The sequence below is a fragment of the Salvelinus namaycush genome, chromosome 13, assembly GCF_016432855.1.
Source record: "Salvelinus namaycush isolate Seneca chromosome 13, SaNama_1.0, whole genome shotgun sequence".
NCBI classification, from domain to species: Eukaryota; Metazoa; Chordata; class Actinopteri; order Salmoniformes; family Salmonidae; genus Salvelinus; species Salvelinus namaycush.
This window is the reverse complement of record NC_052319.1, coordinates 46,425,840-46,447,688: the sequence shown is the minus strand read 5'-3', so window position 1 is coordinate 46,447,688 and position 21,849 is coordinate 46,425,840. Positions and strand designations below refer to the sequence as shown.

The window sequence follows — 21,849 nt, the reverse complement described above, 5'->3', positions numbered from 1 at the left end:
TGTCTTGCCCGTTCACCATCTGAACGGCAGACATATACAATTCATGTCTCAATTGTCTCAAGGCTTAAAAAAATCCTTCTTTAAAATGTCTACTTCCTTTCATCTACTGATTGAAGTGGATTGAAAAAATGACATCAACAAGGGATCATAGCTTTCACCTGGTCCATCAATGTCATGGAAAGAGCAGGTGTTCTTAATGTTTTGTACAATCAGTGTATATGTGTTCACTATAAATTCCCGTAACCATTCAGATGTGATGTCATCTGCCACGTCAGCCTATTTGAAACCACTGTACAAAAAAAAAAGATATCTTTCCCCCTTAACATCACGAAAAGAAAACAGTCGGGTGGATTTATGACCCCTTCCAGTTCCTATTAACTTAAGTGATATGACTAGGCAAGTAGGCATGAGGGGGAACAAGCAGTAGGAGTGATTACTAATGAAATCCGTCCCTACTTCGGTAAAGACCGCAACTTGCTGATTGGTCAAACCACAAGGTGTATTTTACTAGGTCATGCTGCTGAGATTACAAAACCAACCAATTGAAAGGGCGTGTTGTACAACGTATCGTTTTGTTTGCAAACACTCAAGCCAATGGTATTGGTATATTTTCCCACAAGTTTGTCAGACGAATAGCAGCAAATACAATCTAGACTGGCTACGAGGTTAGACGTGCTATAGCTAGCTAACGCTAGCGAGTAAGAGTTGCACCACTGACTATATTTTGGACGAGAACTGACAGCCATTTAGTTTTTTTGTATAATCTTAAATATAACATAGCCACACCTCATTTAAATATAATACGATACAATAAACATTTAATTCACTATTTATGCAGTGGTAAGGCTACTCCAGTTTCAATAACATGACACAATATTTGTCTCCATAGCAACGACGGCAACTGAGAGGAACATTTGTCATTCGTCTGCGAAATGCGTTATTCATTTTTTTTTGCACCCTTTTTGTTGGGAATCATACATCATTTACTGGTACAAGTCTTCATACAGACACAGACTATAGTTGCAATTGAAAAATATGTGCCTTTGAATTAACCTTATGAGGATAAAAAACATTAACATTTTACAATTAATTTCCTCAATATGTGACGAAAGAAGAAAAAAAAAGCCTTCAATCACAAGATGAACATGTTATAGGAGAGTGTCGACCATTAGACATTTAACGTGTACGCTGAGAGTTGGGAAGCAAGTACAGGGAGTGAATAATTTAATAAATAAACGACAACGAACCACGAGCAGCGTTCAGACATGAAACAACGGAACAGAAACAATTAACGGCTGGGGAAGAAACCAAAGGGAGTGACAGATATAGGGAAGGTAATCAACAAGGTGATGAAGTCCAGGTGAGTCTGATGAGGCGCTGGTGTGCGTAACGACGGTGACAGGTGAGCGTAATAATGAGCAGCCTGATGACCTAGGGCGCCGGTAGATGGAGTATACGTGGCAATAAATAGAATCTCATTCTACTTCTGTGATGGAGACCTTGTGGTGGAGTCGTGGTTATATACAACAGCCCTTTTCTTTAATCATATTTAAATCACTGCCTCTTACACTGCTCCTAGTAAAGTTCCATTTACTCTGAGGTAATCATCATTTACTTTTCCAAGAATTAAATGGGCTTGCTGACGTCACCATCAGGTGATTTCCGTTTTTTTTATTTTTTTTTTTACTTTCCGTTCATTAACTTAATTATTTGACTTATCAGTAAACCTGCCTCTGTAATTCATATTTGAAAGTGATGGTCATAAATTGTCCCTCTCTCCTGCACAGTGTTTACTATGCAGTGTAGATTCCTCTCGTGTGTTAAAATAATTTTCTGTGTCATCTGGAGGTTGAACAAGACATGAGAGTGGTAGACTGGCGCTGATGGTGATGAAGAGAATGGACGTGCATTTCAATTTGTAACACTGGGACCTTTCATAGATTAGCCTGTTGCCTTACGTCACTGCAAAATACATAAGGAAATTATAATCTTTTGCAAAAGGTCTACTTAAAATAGGAGCTTGAGCAGTCATTTCAGATAATAAACAGAATATTTAATGTGTATAATTTCTTCCTATGAAGATGTAAAATGACATACAGTAAGTTAATAAATACTATACATTCTGACTGAAGTAAAATAGGAGGAAAGGTTAGAAGTCACTCCTGTGTGAGGTTTTGCAATTACAACATTGCATTCATGAGTAGTCTTTTTATTTTCTTATTATTTTTCTTCACATCGACAACATTGAAAAACCAACAGAGCACTAGTGTAACATTAAATATATGACTTATAATCAAACGTGTTTAAATAACATCGATAACAATACACATAACGTGACAGAATATAATTAGCAATTTACCTAGATAATGCAAGGTTCAAGGTTGATTTTAAATGCCATATGAGTCATGGAGAAGTGCATACAGCCATTCACACCTTAGTGAGGGTGTTAAGTAACAGTTCATATCTTGTTCAGTTGGCTCAGGTTGGGTAGGCTTCGTTAAGTTGCATTCAAATTATCGTGTTTTTTTTTTTTTTATCCCTTTCCTGCAGTCAAATGACCAAATTGCCCTCTAGTGGCCTCATGGGTGGAATGTAATTTAAAAAATTCATAATATATATATTAATAATATAAATTCCAACATTTTTTTTAAATATGCTGAAAATCCGGTGTTTCTATGTCAAACGGTTATATTTCAACTTATGTGATGTATATAAAGTGTAATATTGGGATGCAAACTCAAAATGGAATACATTTCAACTCTATATCTGACATGGTGCAGACATCGTCTTTTTGTTAAACCCACAACTATGTTTGTGAGATGTATACTTTTGTTTCAAAGTAGATTTGTTTCAGACTACCCAGAATCCCCCTGGCCCTGATTTAGACCACTGTAGTAAATGTCATCCAAAAATTCCAACATATGGCCTTAAATACAATATTGGATGAATGCAATCATCCTTTTTTTGTGAGATTTTTTTTTTGAGTTAACAACCAGTGCTATTCAGGGCCAACATTGATAGTAAAAGTGTGACAAAACGTTGTTAGGATGTATGACAAAATATCTTAGTGGACTTAATGTGTTGTGAAATCTGTTGTGAATGTATCGTAATGTTTTTAAAATGGTGTAACTGCCTCAATTTTGCTCGACCCCAGGATCGTTATAAATACTAATACAAAATGGTGTCATTGTTGAATGTAATGCAAATTGTTAAACAAGAGGTGTTTTGTTAAGTCATAGGTGTTTTTGGACAGACAACTATAACAAGAAAGGACAAAAAACTTAACGTGTGACATTTGATAGAGAGAAAACTACGAGGAGCATAAAAAATAATAACTATTTCTAACAACTCATTACTGAATGTCTTAGGGCCACAGTTGAGGTGTTATAACCACTCATTACTGAATGTCTTAGGGCCACAGCTGAGGTGTTATAACCACTCATTACTGAATGTCTTAGGGCCACAGCTGAGGTGTTATAACCACTCATTACTGAATGTCTTAGGGCCACAGTTGAGGTGTTATAACCACTCATTACTGAATGTCTTAGGGCCACAGCTGAGGTGTTATAACCACTCATTACTGAATGTCTTAGGGCCACAGCTGAGGTGTTATAACCACTCATTACTGAATGTCTTAGGGCCACAGCTGAGGTGTTATAACCACTCATTACTGAATGTCTTAGGGCCACAGCTGAGGTGTTATAACCACTCATTACTGAATGTCTTAGGGCCACAGCTGAGGTGAGTAGTTAGTAGTATCCTACTTTGGATAACATTCTCAGTCTTCATCACTAGTCATGACTGTTGATGATAATACCTGCTGGTGAGTGTAGAGAAAAAGTTGTTTACGTCCTGAATGGCACCCTATTCCCCATATAGTGGGGAAGCCCACCCCAACCCTTCTCTCCAGCCCAGGCCCACTGTCCTCATAACCCCACCCCAACCCTTCTCTCCAGCCCAGGCCCACTGTCCTCATAAGCCCACCCCAACCCTTCTCTCCAGCCCAGGCCCACTGTCCTCATAAGCCCACCCCAACCCTTCTCTCCAGCCCAGGCCCACTGTCCTCATAACCCCACCCCAACCCTTCTCTCCAGCCCAGGCCCACTGTCCTCATAAGCCCACCTCAACCCCTCTCTCCAGTCCAGGCCCACTGTCCTCATAAGCCCACCCCAACCCTTCTCTCCAGCCCAGGCCCACTGTCCTCATAAGCCCACCCCAACCCTTCTCTCCAGCCCAGGCCCACTGTCCTCATAAGCCCACCCCAACCCTTCTCTCCAGCCCAGGCCCACTGTCCTCATAAGCCCACCCCAACCCTTCTCTCCAGCCCAGGCCCACTGTCCTCATAAGCCCACCCCAACCCTTCTCTCCAGCCCAGGCCCACTGTCTTCTAGTTCATTGTCTGAGTAGGAACCATGAAAACTATAGCTGAGCTCTGTAGCAGTGTGCCTCAGGAAGTGTGTAGGGCGAGACACTAAACCCACTCCAGCTCCTACGGTATCAGCACTTAACACGTCATCTTCTTTCCCTGCTTCCAGATCCTCCTCATCTTCATCGTCCGGGGTACCAGAGTTGCGGGTGTCTCCAGACCCAGTATTGCTGCCCTGCTTCCCACCTTGTGGGCAGTCGGAGTCACCTTGGCCCTTGATTGCCTGCTCTTTGGCCTTGCGGCTCCGCTTCCACTTCATACGCCTGTTCTGGAACCAGATCTTCACCTGAACGGAACCCGGAACACAAAATCAGAACTGAACACGACAGTTACACGAGGGATTAGCATGTCAGTCAAAGAACCTGCAGCTCATTTTAGTGTCTCTAAAGTTTTCAGACTGTTCTCTCTATGGGACTGCAGATGGATATGAGCTATGCAGCTAAATCTGGAGCAATATATCTTGTGCATGGTCCCTGACACATAAAATAATAAACTTTTCACACAATTGCACAAACAAAAGGATTGAAAATCAGTTCCGGGATCATCATGCTCACCTGTGTCTCTGTGAGCATGAGAGAGGTGGCCACCTCAAAGCGTTTAGGTCTGGACAGGTATTTGTTGAGTTTGAACTGGTTCTCCAGGTGTAGTAGTTGTTGGCTGGTGAAGGCTGTTCTGGGCCTACGACACTTCCCCATCAGACTAGCCTGAGAAGAGGCTGGAGGAGTGGAGACCATGAGAGAGAGGTTATTATCACATGTTAAACTACTACTACTAATAATAGTTATTATAAAATAATTATAATGATAATAATCTATGGTTTATTTATGTCACATTTATGCGTTTTTGCTTACTCTTCTGTAAGGGAGGAGGATGAGGTTGAGATATAAACATTTTAATCTTTATAAAGCTGTCCTTTCTGATGATATCAGTTTTATTGGACTTTGGTTTACAGTTGGCCTGAGGACAGGGTGATATGGCTTTAGCAGGGCTATAAAACTCAACAGAATGCCATTAAATTAATGAACATTTCAATACCGGGACTTTGTTGATGAAGTGGACATACTGCATCAGGTGTTTCTTTATTGTAATATTGTTTAAAATCTCACACTTGGCTATCGCCTATTAATTAAAATGTTATTTATGACTAAGGTAAATCCTTACAGACAAAGAGACATGATTATGGTTCAGGAGTAAATAGGCTGCAGGTCCAACGACACTCAAGATCACCTGAAAGATGCAATGACAACATATTTGTTTTGTGTGTTTGACTGCTTATTTTTGTGTAAAAAATAAATAAATCTAGATAATATCTGCATTTAAAACGAATAATTTACAAATCCATTATTTTTAAATAGATCTAAGACATGAAAATATTTATTTTATTTATTTCATGAGTCCTCCTACAATGTCGTAAATTCGACCGACATAGTGTTCAACGAAATTATAACGGCTAAATAATTCTATGAAAATATACCGAACTTATGCAGCACCAATACAGTAATTAGGTTTAATAAGCAAGAGACAACATTCTGTTTCAATAATTTATTTACAACTACTTTATTTTCACACAATATCTTTTATAGCTATTATGAACAGTGGTAGAGAGAGAGAGACACTTCAATTATATTCAAAAGAAATACAAATGAGACGCCTGAAAGCTACTTGCCACTATAGTCACCGAGTCTTGGTATCATCATTCCAGCTCTGATCCAGTGCTCTAGCGGGAACCCAGCCATAACTGCTGCCTTTAGGTGCTCCGGGTACGTCTGGGCGAAACTGGGATAGGCGAAGGCTGTGTGCTGGCCACCCAGAACCGCGACGGGGTACATGTGGGTGGGATACATTCCAGGGATGGCCCCCTGAGACAGCTGAGTCAGTCCCTGGTGAGAGAAATTCAATAGACCCGGTTTGGGCATAATTCCGGTCTGAATGTGGATACCGCTGGTGGTCCTCCGCTGGGATGGGGTCTCCGACCGGCGGCACGAGAATTGCTGGTCCTCAGAACACAGTCCCGGGGAGCTGTCTCGGTCCACCCGGTGCGCCAACAGCGCGTCGATTCCAAAGTTCTTAGATTTCGCCATTGTGTACTTTTCCTGAGATTTTACACCAACTCAAATTATTCTTCTGAGTTATGATTGCTGGATTAGAGTTGTTTTAGGCGAAACGAAACAGCATCTCATCCAGATAGTTTTAAACACTACTGTTTGTCTAATGATTCAGTTTTTCTAAATAAATAATAATAAAACATTACGTTATCACTTTCTTGACAATATCATTTTTTCCTCTTGTGTTATAATTTGTCCGTCCGTGCCGTGCCAGTCGCTCCTCTGCTTCACTGTCTTCTTTGCTATACGTCTCCACCTGAAACTGGCTACTTTTCTCACAACGCTCTGCGATTGAACCTCGGTAATATATAAACGGGATCCTTGGGACGTCCCAACTCCGTTGAACCTCCCCAAACCCGCCTCCCCAAACCGGCCTCTGATTGGCACATCTTCTTCCACTAATTGGTATTTTGGCCAATCAGATCAGGCAAAAGATCAGCATTGGGCTGGCTGCGTGTATAACACAGCATGGGCAGGACTTTATAGCAGGTGTCAAATGTATTCCATGGACGGCAGAGTATCTGCAGGTTTTTGTTTTAAGACCTAGACAACCAGGTGAGGGGAGTTCCTTAGAATAAGTGACCTTAATTCATCCATCAAGTACAAGGGTGGAGCGAAAACCCGCAGACACTCGATAGCTGAACAATACTTTATTAGGCCCATATAGGAGATAAAACAAATAGTTAAAGTAAAAAAAAAAAAAAAAGTCTTCCATCCGTGACATCACAATGATTTCGTTCCATAATAGAAAATATCACAATGCACTTAACACAATACAAATAACCCAATGCACTTAACACAATACAAATAACCCAATGCACTTAACACAATACAAATAACCCAATGCACTTAACACAATACAAATAACCCAATGGAGAAAGATGAAGCTCAAATGTATCCTATCCTTTTGGAAATGTATGTGTCACCTTTCTAAGAAGCAGCAGCCTAGGAATACTACGAGCCCATGCAGTGAGTGAAAAGCCTATGTCATTTAGATTCTGAACAAGCATTACGCATTCCTGCAGTCCATTGCCATTCATCTTTTTTGATAGATTCTAGAACTTTCCATTAAAAAGAAATTAAAAATACAGCATTTTGATTGACATGTCTACAAATTCTGTCGTCAAGAGGAAGAAGTAGCCTAATATCCGGTGCTATAAATCATCTTTATACCAAAAATAATAATTAACGTTAAATGTTTTGTTGATTCAATTTTTTGACTTTGTTGGGTGCATAAGACCAGTGGTGTAAAAAGTACACAATTTTCATACTTGAGTAAAAGTAAAGATATTTTATTAGAAAATGACTCAAATAAAAGTGAAAGTCAGCCAGTAAACTGCTACTTGCTAAAAGTAAAAAAGTATTTGGTTTTAAATATACTTAAGTACCAAAAGTACATGTAAATGCTAAAATATACTTAAGTATCCAAAGTCAAATTAAAAGTGTAAATTATTTCAAAGTCCTTATATTAAGCAAACTAGACGGCACAATTGTCTTGTTTTTGTTATTTACGGAAAGCCAGGGGCACACTCCAACACTCAGACATTTACAAACAAAACATTTGTGTTTAGTCAGTCCTCCAGATCAGAGGCAGTAGGGATGACCAGGGATTTTCTCTTTAAGTGCGTGAATTAGACCATTTTCCTGTCCTGCTAAGCATTCAAAATGTAACAAATACTTTTGGGTGTCAGGGAAAAAGTATGGCGTAAAAAATACATAATTCTCTTTAGGAATGTAGTGGAGTAAAAGTAAAAATAGTCAAAAATATAAATAGTAAAGTACAGATACCCCAAAAAATCTACTTAATTTGAAATTATTTACTTATTTTTACTTAAGTACTTTACGCCACTGCATAAGACCAAGTTTGCCGTTTCAGTCACCCATCCACACGTTTTAAAACCAAAGTGAAAATGGAATTAGGTATTTTGTTCACCAAACATACATGTGGTTGGCATTAAAATGGTTGAATCTTTGTATGGAATTTATTATGAATATAACATAATTATACGGAGAGTAGTATCAGAAATGTAAACTACTATTTTCTATAGATATGCTATATATGCTATATTTATATATATTTTTTCATATTATGAATTATAATATAGCCTACCTATTTTCATTACTACAAGAGTACAAACCACAAAAATATGAATCGAAAATCTTGTTAAAGTTTCACCTTAATATTCCTTCTAATCTTAACATTCGCTGAACAACACATTTTTTTCCTCAAACATTTATTTTCCTCACAAATGTCAGGCTACATTTTCTCGGGAAATATTTCGCCTACAGGACACCAATGACTATTTTCAGTCAAAATATATCCAGAATAGTCAAGTATATGTAGAATATTCGTTTTGTCTTCATTTAAAAGTATGCCTATGATCGAGAGTTTCCACAATTTCAAATTCACCGTTATGAATGCCAGTGTTGCATAGGAACAAGGTTTTCAATGGTCTGATGTAATCAATCAGACTATCTGCTGAACTAATAGAACGCACCGTGTCTTTATCTTTGTGAAAGTAAAACCCATATGGGACCGTAAAGATATATTACCGGATCAAAGTCTGATTGACAGAGAAATGGGGAGGGACAGGGGTTAGCTGACAAGGCTGTGATTGGACAGGGCTATAGTTGGCAAGGCTGTGATTGGACAGGGCTATAGTTGGCAGGGCTGTGATTGGTTTCCAGTGTCATGTGGGATTGAAACGGGATTTTAGGGCATGCAAAGTGAAAGGAAAATGTTAGCGCCTGATTCAGACTCAGAAAATGTACACCTTTCCTATGCACGCACGCTTTTTCTATGTACTTCTCAGTAGTTGGTTTTCAGACTTACTGTATGGAGGTGTGAATGGATTTTGCAGGCCTGGTTAGCTTGCGCTCTGAATACATTTAATTCAACCATTGAAAACACGCCCACTTGCCTGGCAACTGTTTTTCTGGTGGAGTTTTCATTCAATAGGGGTTTTAGTACATTTATCTCAAGACATCCCTTTAAATACGCTGTACCTTCAATTTGAGTTTTCTCGACAGACTGGAGAGATCGGTTCAGAATATTATGTATCAATGACAGAAAGCCATGTATATACATACATATTAATCTCCTATTCAGCACCACCTGGTAGTTAAATAAAAGTAAAATAAAATAAAGATTGTATATTTTTTTTAGGGTTAGGAATCTATTTATTAATAATAATAAAAAACAGGTTTGAGCCTTTACACACAAAATATATTGGTGAATCAAAAATATTGGTTTGATTGATCCTGAAAGTTGACATTCAATTGTTCAATCCATGAAATATTGGAAGGTGAGAAAAGTGTATAATAGGAGTTGAACAGTAGTCCTATAAATCTACCCTGATCCTCACTAATCATGGAACTGTCATAGGAGTTGAACAGTAGTCCTATAAATCTACCCTGATCCTCACTAATCATGGAACTGTCATAGGAGTTGAACAGTAGTCCTATAAATCTACCCTGATCCTCACTAATCATGGAACTGTCATAGGAGTTGAACAGTAGTCCTATAAATCTACCCTGATCCTCACTAATCATGGAACTGTCATAGGAGTTGAACAGTAGTCCTATAAATCTACCCTGATCCTCACTAATCATGGAACTGTCATAGGAGTTGAACAGTAGTCCTATAAATCTACCCTGATCCTCACTAATCATGGAACTGTCATAGGAGTTGAACAGTAGTCCTATAAATCTACCCTGATCCTCACTAATCATGGAACTGTCATAGGAGTTGAACAGTAGTCCCATAAATCTACCCTGATCCTCACTAATCATGGAACTGTCATAGGGGTTAACCTGTCGAGGAACGGGGTTCCGCTAGTGGAACCCCTTGCCAACAGCCAATGAAATTGCAGGGCGCCAAATTCAATCAACAGAAATCTCATAATTCAAATTTCTCAAACATACAAGTATTAGACACCATTTTAAAGATAAAATTCTCGTTAATCCAACCACAGTGTCCGATTTAAAAAGGCTTTTTGATGAAAGCACAACATATCATTATGTTAGGTCAGCAACTAGTCACAGAATGCATACAGCGATTTTCCAACCAAAGAGAGGAGTCACAAAAATCAGAAATAGAGATCAAATTAATCACTAACATTTGATACTCTTCATCAGATGACACTCCCGGGACAACATGTTACACAATACATGTATGTTTTGTTCGATCAAGTTCATATTTATATCCAGAAACCTCAGTTTACATTTGGCTTTGCCTCCAAAACATCCCGTGAATTTGCACAGAGCCACATCAATTTACAGAAATACTCATAATAAGTAAAAAACATTGATAAAAGATACAAGTGTTATTCATAGAATTAAAGACATACTTCTCCTTAATGGAACCGCTGTGTCTGATTTCAAAAAAACTTTACGGAAAAAGCAAACCATGCAATAATCTGAGTACGGCGCTCAGAGACCAACACAACCCAAACAGATATCCGCCATGTTGGAGTCAACATAAGTCAGAAATAGCATTATAAATATTCCCTTACCTTTGATGATCTTCATCAGAATGCACTCCCAGGAATCACAGTTCCACAATAAATGTTTGATTTGTTCGATAAAGTTCATCATTTATGTCCAAATACCTCCTTTTTGTTAGCGCGTTTAGCCCAGTATTCCAAATTCATGAGGCGCGATCACTAGGAGCAGACGAAAAGTCAAAAAGTTCCGTTACAGTCCGTAGAAACATGTCAAAGGATGTATAGAATCAATCTTTAGGATGTTTTTAACATACATCTTCAATAATGTTCCAACCGGAGAATTCCTATGTCTTCAGAAATGCGATGGAACGCAGCTAACTCTCACATGAACGCGCATGGTCAGCTCGTGGCACTCTGGGAGAGACCTTACTCAATCCCCTCTCATTCGCCCCCACTTCACAGTAGAAGCATCAAACAAGGTTCTAAAGACTGTTGACATCTAGTGGAAGCCTTAGGAAGTGCAATATGACCCCATAGACACTGTGTATTCGATAGGTCAAGAGTTGAAAAACTACAAACCTCAGATTTCCCACTTCCTGGTTGGATTTTTCTCAGGTTTTCGCCTGCCATATGAGTTCTGTTATACTCACAGACATCATTCAAACAGTTTTAGAAACTTCAGAGTGTTTTCTATCCAAATCTACTAATAATATGCATATATTAGCAACTGGAACTGAGTAGCAGGCAGTTTACTCTGGGCACGCTTTTCATCCAAATGTGAAAATGCTGCCCCCTAGCCCAAACAGTAGTCCCGTAAATCTACCCTGATAATCACTAATCATGGAACTGTATGATAACGGTCCAGTCGTCCTATGACTGCTGTCACATTTGTCTCCAGTGATCATAAGGTAAAACAGATCTGAAACAATTTCTTATTTATATTTACAAATCCCCTGATCCAATCGGCTTACTCGGTTACCTAGCTCTTATCAATAGCTCTTATCAATTTGTAAATTACAGTGGTGTTATTTCTATTGTAAAAAATAACCTAGATTTTGTTCCACTTGGAACCGACAGATTGCTAGACCTTATTCATCGTTTCATCTCGAGTAAAGGTGGTGGAATTATGAGGGACTTAAGTCAATTCCACCATCTTTACGCGACCTTGACTTAAGGTCGGAATACAGTTTGTCTGTAGACACACCTTCATTTCTTTGATCTCCGCCCCCAACGAATAGCGGGCGAATAGCATGATATTATCATGCTTAAATTCAAGGTCAGAATACGCGTAGAGAGAAAATGCATTAAAAAAAAGGGAATTACGTTCCATTTGTGCACACTCTTAACTCAGGTCGGGATCGGCCCCTTCAATGGAAAAAGATGCTAACAAATAATTGAATAACCAACAGGCTAGTCCTGCTGCGATAGGCCTACTGCTTTGTATGTCAGTTAGCTGGTGGTCAGACACAACACCAGGCACAGCAGCACGTTTTGACCTACATGTGTTTGGTCAGGGTTAGAGCGTCAGTGGAAGACAGATGACTAAAACACAGCATTATCTAACCTTGACACTTTTTGGCTTTCTACCACTCAGTTTCACCAGCTGACAGAGACAGTTTTCTCACAGTCAGCCAGAAAGTCCATAATAAATGACCTATACCTGACTACAGTGTCCATGATAAATGACATATACCTGACTACAGTGTCCATGATAAATGACCTATACCTAACTACAGTGTACATAATAAATTACCTATACCTGACTACAGTGTCCATAATAAATTAACTGTACCTGACTACAGTGTCCATGATAAATGACATATACCTGACTACAGTGTCCATGATAAATGACCTATACCTAACTACAGTGTACATAATAAATTACCTATACCTGACTACAGTGTCCATAATAAATGAACTGTACCTGACTACAGTGTCCATGATAAATGACCTATACCTGACTACAGTGTCCATGATAAATTATCCATACCTGACTACAGTGTCCATGATAAATGACCTATACCTGACTACAGTGTACATAATAAATGACCTGTACCTGACTACAGTGTCCATAATAAATTACCTATACCTGACTACAGTGTCCATAATAAATGACCTGTACCTGACTACAGTGTCCATGATAAATTACCTATACCTGACTACAGTGTCCATGATAAATGACCTATACCTGTCACGTTCGTTATAAGGATCGGACCAAGGCGCAGCGTGGTATGCGTATATTCTTATTTATTTAAAGAATGAAACACTGAACAAACTAACAAAATAACAAAACGACACGTGAAGCTATACAAACGAGTGCTGACAGGCAACTACACATAGACAAGATCCCACAAACACCAAAGGGAAAATGGCTACCTAAATATGATCCCCAATCAGAGACAACGATAAACAGCTGCCTCTGATTGGGAACCATATCAGGCCACCATAGACATACAAATACCTAGATCTACAAAAACCCTATACAATACAAAAATTTGCTTACCCACCCTAGTCACACCCTGACCTAAACAAAATATATAGAAAACAGAGATATCTAAGGTCAGGGCATGACAATATCTGACTACAGTGTCCATGATAAATGACCTATACCTGACTACAGTGTCCATGATAAATGACATATACCTGACTACAGTGTCCATGATAAATGACCTATACCTAACTACAGTGTACATAATAAATTACCTATACCTGACTACAGTGTCCATAATAAATTAACTGTACCTGACTACAGTGTCCATGATAAATGACCTATACCTGACTACAGTGTCCATGATAAATGACCTGTACGTACACAATGTGTGTTTTTCCCACTGTGGGAAATAGGTGGTTGGTGGACTGGACAGATAAATCACCTTCCAGCCAGCTACAGCTATCTAGACCTTGGAACCCTCATTAAATTCAACTCATTACTGAAATGATGGTCATTTATTAAACATATTCTCATCCTTCATTAATTGGCGTTGGTTGGATCTCATAGGACAAGTTTGGTGCTGAGCGAATAGTAAGCATAGAACATGTCCACCGGTAAGAGTTACCGTGTGGAACAGGTGCTGAGCGAATAGTAAGCATAGGACACCTCCACCGGTAAGAGTTACCGTTTGGACCAGGTGCTGAGCGAATAGTGAGCATAGGACACCTCCACCGGTAAGAGTTACCATTTGGAACAGGTGCTGAGCGAATAGTGAGTATAGGACACCTCCACCGGTAAGAGTTACCGTTTGGACCAGGTGCTGAGCGAATAGTGAGCATAGGACACCTCCACCGGTAAGAGTTACCGCTTGGAACAGGTGTCAATGACAGTGGGTTTATGGGAAGTTTCAGAATTTCAGTTTTAGAAAAAACAATTATCATCATGGTAATATGGCAGTTATTTACGTGTGAAAGTTGTGATTGTAAAATCTCGTTGTAAAATTGTTATTACACATTCCAATGGGTCCAATAGGAGCGTTTTCACAAGATATGAAAGCACGCATTTAAACAATCAGCATTATTGTTAGCATAGCAAATCAAATTGAATTGAATTTGTCACATGCTCCGAATACAACAGGTGTAGTAGACCTCAGTGAAATGCTGAATACAACAGGTGTAGTAGACCTCACAGTGAAATGCTGAATACAACAGGTGTAGTAGACCTCACAGTGAAATGCTGAATACAACAGGTGTAGTAGACCTCACAGTGAAATGCTGAATACAACAGGTGTAGTAGACCTCACAGTGAAATGCTGAATACAACAGGTGTAGTAGACCTCACAGTGAAATGCTGAATACAACAGGTGTAGTAGACCTTACAGTGAAATGCTGAATACAACAGGTGTAGTAGACCTTACAGTGAAATGCTGAATACAACAGGTGTAGTAGACCTTACAGTGAAATGCTGAATATAACAGGTGTAGTAGACCTCACAGTGAAATGCTGAATACAACAGGTGTAGTAGACCTTACAGTGAAATGCTGAATACAACAGGTGTAGTAGACCTCACAGTGAAATGCTGAATACAACAGGTGTAGTAGACCTCACAGTGAAATGCTGAATACAACAGGTGTAATAGACCTTACAGTGAAATGCTGAATACAACAGGTGTAGGTAGACCTCACAGTGAAATGCTGAATACAACAGGTGTAGTAGACCTCACAGTGAAATGCTGAATATAACAGGTGTAGTAGACCTCACAGTGAAATGCTGAATACAACAGGTGTAGTAGACCTCACAGTGAAATGCTGAATACAACAGGTGTAGTAGACCTTACAGTGAAATGCTGAATACAACAGGTGTAGTAGACCTCACAGTGAAATGCTGAATACAACAGGTGTAGTAGACCTCACAGTGAAATGCTGAATACAACAGGTGTAGTAGACCTTACAGGGAAATGCTTTACTTACAAGCCCCTTTAAACAACAATGTATTATGGTCCTTTGATGAAGGCGTATGCTAACGTCTCACCGGTCAAACAAAGGATGTATTGTAGCTATGCTGATACAAGGCACGTGGGTAGCCATACACTGTCAACAGTCTCAGAATCACCCAGGTACGTGGTTAGCCATACACTGTCAACAGTCTCAGAATCACCCAGGTACGTGGGTAGTCATACACTGTCAACAGTCTCAGAATCACCCAGGTACGTGGTTAGCCATACACTGTCAACAGTCTCAGAATCACCCAGGTACGTGGTTAGCCATACACTGTCAACAGTCTCAGAATCACCCAGGTACGTGGTTAGCCATACACTGTCAACAGTCTCAGAATCACCCAGGTACGTGGTTAGCCATACACTGTCAACAGTCTCAGAATCACCCAGGTACGTGGTTAGCCATACACTGTCAACAGTCTCAGAATCACCCAGGTACGTGGGTAGTCATAGACTGTCAACAGTCTCAGAATCACCCAGGTACGTGGGTAGCCATACACTGTCAACAGTCTCAGAATCACCCAGGCACATGGTTAGCCATACACTGTCAACAGTCTCAGAATCACCCAGGTACGTGGGTAGCCATACACTGTCAACAGTCTCAGAATCACCCAGGTACGTGGTTAGCCATACACTGTCAACAGTCTCAGAATCACCCAGGTACGTGGGTAGTCATACACTGTCAACAGTCTCAGAATCACCCAGGTACGTGGGTAGTCATACACTGTCAACAGTCTCAGAATCACCCAGGTACGTGGGTAGCCATACACTATCAACAGTCTCAGAATCACCCAGGTACGTGGTTAGCCATACACTGTCAACAGTCTCAGAATCACCCAGGTACGTGGGTAGTCATACACTGTCAACAGTCTCAGAATCACCCAGGTACGTGGTTTGCCATACACTGTCAACAGTCTCAGAATCACCCAGGTACGTGGTTAGCCATACACTCAACAGTCTCAGAATCACCCAGGTACGTGGGTAGTCATAGACTGTCAACAGTCTCAGAATCACCCAGGTACGTGGGTAGTCATACACTGTCAACAGTCTCAGAATCACACAGGTACGTGGGTAGTCATAGACTGTCAACAGTCTCAGAATCACCCAGGTACGTGGGTAGTCATAGACTGTCAACAGTCTCAGAATCACCCAGGTACGTGGGTAGTCATACACTGTCAACAGTCTCAGAATCACCCAGGTACGTGGGTAGTCATACACTGTCAACAGTCTCAGAATCACCCAGGTACGTGGGTAGTCATAGACTGTCAACAGTCTCAGAATCACCCAGGTATTCAGAGTTTGATCGAAGGTTAAACAATAGCAGAGTATATTGTGCAGCATTGAAAAAATAACCATTGTGAAGAAAATACACTGAAAAATAATAACTCTGGAGGACAAAGTAAATGTACTCGTGGAAAATGATTTTGTATTTCGGTATATAGAGTATTATTTGATTACAACGGGATTGTGCATAATTCCTCCTTTGATCACTGAATGTCCACAGCACTCCTCTGTAGAGATCACTCCTCTGTAGAGATCACTCCTCTGTAGAGATCACTCCTCTGTAGAGATCACTCCTCTGTAGAGATCACTCCTCTGTAGAGACCACTCCTCTGTAGAGACCACTCCTCTGTAGAGATCACTCCTCACTCGTCTGTAGAGATCACTCCTCTGTAGAGATCACTCCTCTGTAGAGATCACTCCTCTGTAGAGATCACTCCTCTGTAGAGATCACTCCTCTGTAGAGATCACTCCTCACTCGTCTGTAGAGATCACACCTCTGTAGAGATCACACCTCTGTAGAGATCACTCCTCACTCGTCTGTAGAGATCACTCCTCTGTAGAGATCACTCCTCTGTAGAGATCACACCTCTGTAGAGATCACACCTCTGTACAGATCACACCTCTGTAGAGATCACACCTCTGTAGAGATCACTCGTCTGTAGAGATCACTCGTCTGTACAGATCACTCGTCTGTAGAGATCACTCGTCTGTAGAGATCACTCCTCTGTAGAGATCACTCCTCTGTAGAGATCACACCTCTGTAGAGATCACACCTCTGTAGAGATCACTCCTCTGTAGAGATCACTCCTCTGTAGAGATCACTCCTCTGTAGAGATCACTCCTCTGTAGAGATCACTCCTCTGTAGAGATCACTTAAAGGAGAAGTGCACAGATGCTCAACGAGTCCTAAAGAGAGAGGGCTCGCTGCACACACTGTCCTGGATGAGTTGAGCAGCCGTAGTAGAGGCTTTACCCCAGGCCGTAAAAGAGCCGTTCAGCCCTCAGCTATTCATACGTAAATGTGACACAGAGGTTGAGGGGATGTCCATGCTGCTACAGTCTGACTTCTTACACTAAAAAAGCTAGATCGATTACACTGCTAAAGGAGAAATTATCCCTTATTTACAGTACTGAATTTCATGAATCTACATTAAATTAAGTAAGATAGGCCTATAGCTAATTACAATGTAATGCTGGATGGGGTCTATGCCTATAGATAATTACATTGTAATGCTGGATGGGGTCTATGTTTATAGATAATTACATTATAATGCTGGATGGGGTCTATGTATATAGATAATTACATTGTAATGCTGGATGGGGTCTATGTATATAGATAATTACATTATAATGCTGGATGGGGTCTATGTATATAGATAATTACATTATAATGCTGGATGGGGTCTATGTATATAGATAATTACATTGTAATGCTGGATGGGGTCTATGTATATAGATAATTACATCATAATGCTGGATGGGGTCTATGTATATAGATAATTACATCATAATGCTGGATGGGGTCTATGTATATAGATAATTACATTGTAATGCTGGATGGGGTCTATGTTTATAGATAATTACATTGTAATGCTGGATGGGGTCTAGGTCTATAGATAATTACATTGTAATGCTGGATGGGGTCTATGTATATAGATAATTACATTATAATGCTGGATGGGGTCTATGTATATAGATAATTACATCATAATGCTGGATGGGGTCTATGTATATAGATAATTACATTGTAATGCTGGATGGGGTCTAGGTCTATAGATAATTACATTATAATGCTGGATGGTGTCTATGTCTATAGATAATTACATTGTAATGCTGGATGGGGTCTATGTATATAGATAATTACATTATAATGCTGGATGGGGTCTATGTATATAGATAATTACATCATAATGCTGGATGGGGTCTATGTATATAGATAATTACATTGTAATGCTGGATGGGGTCTAGGTCTATAGATAATTACATTGTAATGCTGGATGGGGTCTAGGTCTATAGATAATTACATTGTAATGCTGGATGGGGTCTAGGTCTATAGATAATTACATTATAATGCTGGATGGTGTCTATGTCTATAGATAATTACATTGTAATGCTGGATGGGGTCTAGGTCTATAGATAATTACATTGTAATGCTGGATGGGGTCTAGGTCTATAGTGTGTCCATCCAAAACTCAACAGATATTATGAGAAAACAAGTATTTTTTTCATCCCGTCTCTGTTCTCTTTTGTTGTTTCTCTCTGATTGAGCAGGAGGGTTGAACATGTCCTCACTAACCAGCAGTGGGCGGAGGGGCGGTCCAGGGTCTCTGGGGTTCATCTCCGTCCTAAACGGCGTGATTAACGATGGCCTCCGTAGTTGAGACTTCAACACAATGACGAGGGCCGGAGGGGAGTGTTAGCCAATAATTACCGCTCGATACAATCTCTGCGAATGAGGCGGTACCACAAACAGACACACGTTACGCACGGTCGACAATGAGAGGGGAGAAGGGGAGGTCGACGGGGGGGCTAATTTGGGATTGGAGAACTGTCTCAAACATCTGTTGCTTCCAGGCCCAGGGATGACACGGCTGGGACTAATAGTCACTCCCAGCAGCGCTATGATAGCATCGTGGGTGGGATGTATATTCACGAGCTCTGCTTTATGTACATCTGGATCAGTTGGTTATCAACACATGACTATTCCAAACACGTACTCTACGTGTAGCGAAAAACTGGGATTATAATGGTAACCGCCAAAATAATGGAAACACTTGAGGGATACAAGGTATATTGGAAAGCAGGTGCTTCCACACAGGTGTGGTTCCTGAGTTAATTAAACACTTAACATCCCATGATTCTTAGGGTCAGACTAGGCTACCTGCCGCTCTAACAGGTGTGGTTCCTGAGTTAATTAAACACTTAACATCCCATGATTCTTAGGGTCAGACTAGGCTACCTGCCGCTCTAACAGGTGTGGTTCCTGAGTTAATTAAACACTTAACATCCCATGATTCTTAGGGTCAGACTAGGCTACCTGCCGCTCTAACAGGTGTGGTTCCTGAGTTAATTAAACACTTAACATCCCATGATTCTTAGGGTCAGACTAGGCTACCTGCCGCTCTAACAAGTGTGGTTCCTGAGTTAATTAAACACTTAACATCCCATGATTCTTAGGGTCAGACTAGGCTACCTGCCGCTCTAACAGGTGTGGTTCTTGAGCTAATTAAACACTTAACATCCCATGATTCTTAGGGTCATGTATATAAAAATGCCCAGTTGCCCATTATTTAGGCTACCATGGATAGAAGAAGAGATCTCAGTGAGTTTGAAAGAGGGGTCTCAAAGGAGCATAGTGGGTTGTGTGTGTGTGTGTGTGTGTGTGTGTGTGTGCGTGTGTGTGTCAGTCAGTCACCAGATCTCAACCCAATGGAACACTTATGGAATATTCTGGAGCGGCTCCTGAGACAGTGTTTTCCACCACCATCAACAAAACACCAAATTTACATTTTAATTATTTAACCTTTATATAACTAGGCAAGTCAGTTAAGAACAAATTCTTATTTACAATGACAGCCTAACGGGAAACAGTGGGTTAACTGCCTTGTTCAGGGGCAGAATGACAGAGTTTTACCTTGTCAGCTCGGGGATTCGATCCAGCAACCATTAGGTTACTGGCCCAACACTCTAACCACTAGGCTACCTGCCTCCTCTAACCGCTAGGCTACCTGCCTCCTCTAACCGCTAGGCTACCTGCCTCCTCTAACCGCTAGGCTACCCGCCTCCTCTAACCGCTAGGCTACCCGCCTCCTCTAACCGCTAGGCTACCCGCCTCCTCTAACCGCTAGGCTACCCGCCTCCTCTAACCGCTAGGCTACCCGCCTCCTCTAACCGCTAGGCTACCCGCCTCCTCTAACCGCTAGGCTACCCGCCTCCTCTAACCGCTAGGCTACCCGCCTCCTCTAACCGCTAGGCTACCCGCCTCCTCTAACCGCTAGGCTACCCGCCTCCTCTAACCGCTAGGCTACCCGCCTCCTCTAACCGCTAGGCTACCCGCCTCCTCTAACCGCTAGGCTACCCGCCTCCTCTAACCGCTAGGCTACCCGCCTCCTCTAACCGCTAGGCTACCCCCCTCTCTAACCGCTAGGCTACCCTCCTCTCTAACCGCTAGGCTACCCCCCTCTCTAACCGCTAGGCTACCCCCCTCTCTAACCGTTAGGCTACCCCCCTCTCTAACCGCTAGGATACCCCCCTCTCTAACCGCTAGGATACCCGCCTCTCTAACCGCTAGGCTACCCCCCTCTCTAACCGCTAGGCTACCCCCCTCTCTAACCGCTAGGCTACCCCCCTCTCTAACCGCTAGGATACCTGCCTCTCTAACCGCTAGGCTACCCCCCTCTCTAACCGCTGGGCTACCCCCCTCTCTAACCGCTGGGCTACCCCCCTCTCTAACCGCTAGGCTACCCCCCTCTCTAACCGCTAGGCTACCCCCCTCTCTAACCGCTAGGATACCTGCCTCCTCTAACCGCTAGGATACCTGCCTCTCTAACCGCTAGGCTACCCCCCTCTCTAACCGCTAGGCTACCCGCCGCTATAACCGCTAGGCTACCTGCCTCCTCTAACCGCTAGGCTACCCCCCTCTCTAACCGCTAGGCTACCCCCCTCTCTAACCGCTAGGCTACCCCCCTCTCTAACCACTAAAACTCTTTGTTTCCTTTATTTTGGCAATTACATGATGAAAACATGTATAGGTTGTGCACCCTTCTAAAATCATTAAAATGTTAAAACAAACAATGAGTACCGTGTTTTATCAATAACATAAAAACACCAAACATGACAGAACATCAGAAAATGTCAAAAGATTATAGCCTTCCTGTCGACAGGATACAATTAACAACCTCTTCTCGCTAGTCCAGGATAGGCTGACAGATGTAAACGTGTGTGATTGATAACTTGTTCCTGATCTAATCATAGCTCCTGTTCATGCTCCCAGACACTTTAAGTAGTTATACTAGCCAGGGTTTTAATCATCATTCTCTGTCTCTCTCTCTCTCTGTCCCTGCTCTCCTCCCTGCAGCAGAGAGAAAGGACATTAAAGTTGACAGTTAAATTAGCTCTGTGTGTTCACTCCATGCCTTCTGCTCTGCTAGCTAACGAGCTGAC

General features: G+C 41.2%; 1 protein-coding gene across 1 annotated transcript; it reads right to left on the bottom strand.

Annotated features, from left to right (window-relative positions):
- Positions 1–4,340: 4,340 nt before the first annotated feature.
- On the bottom strand, positions 4,341–6,780 carry LOC120058018 (motor neuron and pancreas homeobox protein 1-like). The gene is made up of 3 exons (XM_039006503.1): positions 6,093–6,780; positions 4,981–5,141; positions 4,341–4,712 (listed from the first exon to the last, which is right to left on the bottom strand). Exons 1-3 carry the CDS (start codon positions 6,505–6,507, stop codon positions 4,341–4,343), a joined length of 948 nt encoding a protein of 315 aa, XP_038862431.1. The 5' UTR covers positions 6,508–6,780.
- Between the last annotated feature and the right edge of the window lie 15,069 nt (positions 6,781–21,849).

Bases quoted from the DNA above. Each gene is read 5' to 3' on its own strand.
- LOC120058018 (XM_039006503.1), bottom strand. From the start codon at position 6,507: ATGGCGAAATCTAAGAACTTTGGAATCGACGCGCTGTTGGCGCACCGG. The intron at 5,142-6,092 runs GCAAGTAGCTTT...CCACTCCTCCAG, and splicing joins AAGACTCGGTGACTATAGTG to CCTCTTCTCAGGCTAGTCTG. The intron at 4,713-4,980 runs GTGAGCATGATG...GGTTCCGTTCAG, and splicing joins TCATGCTCACAGAGACACAG to GTGAAGATCTGGTTCCAGAA.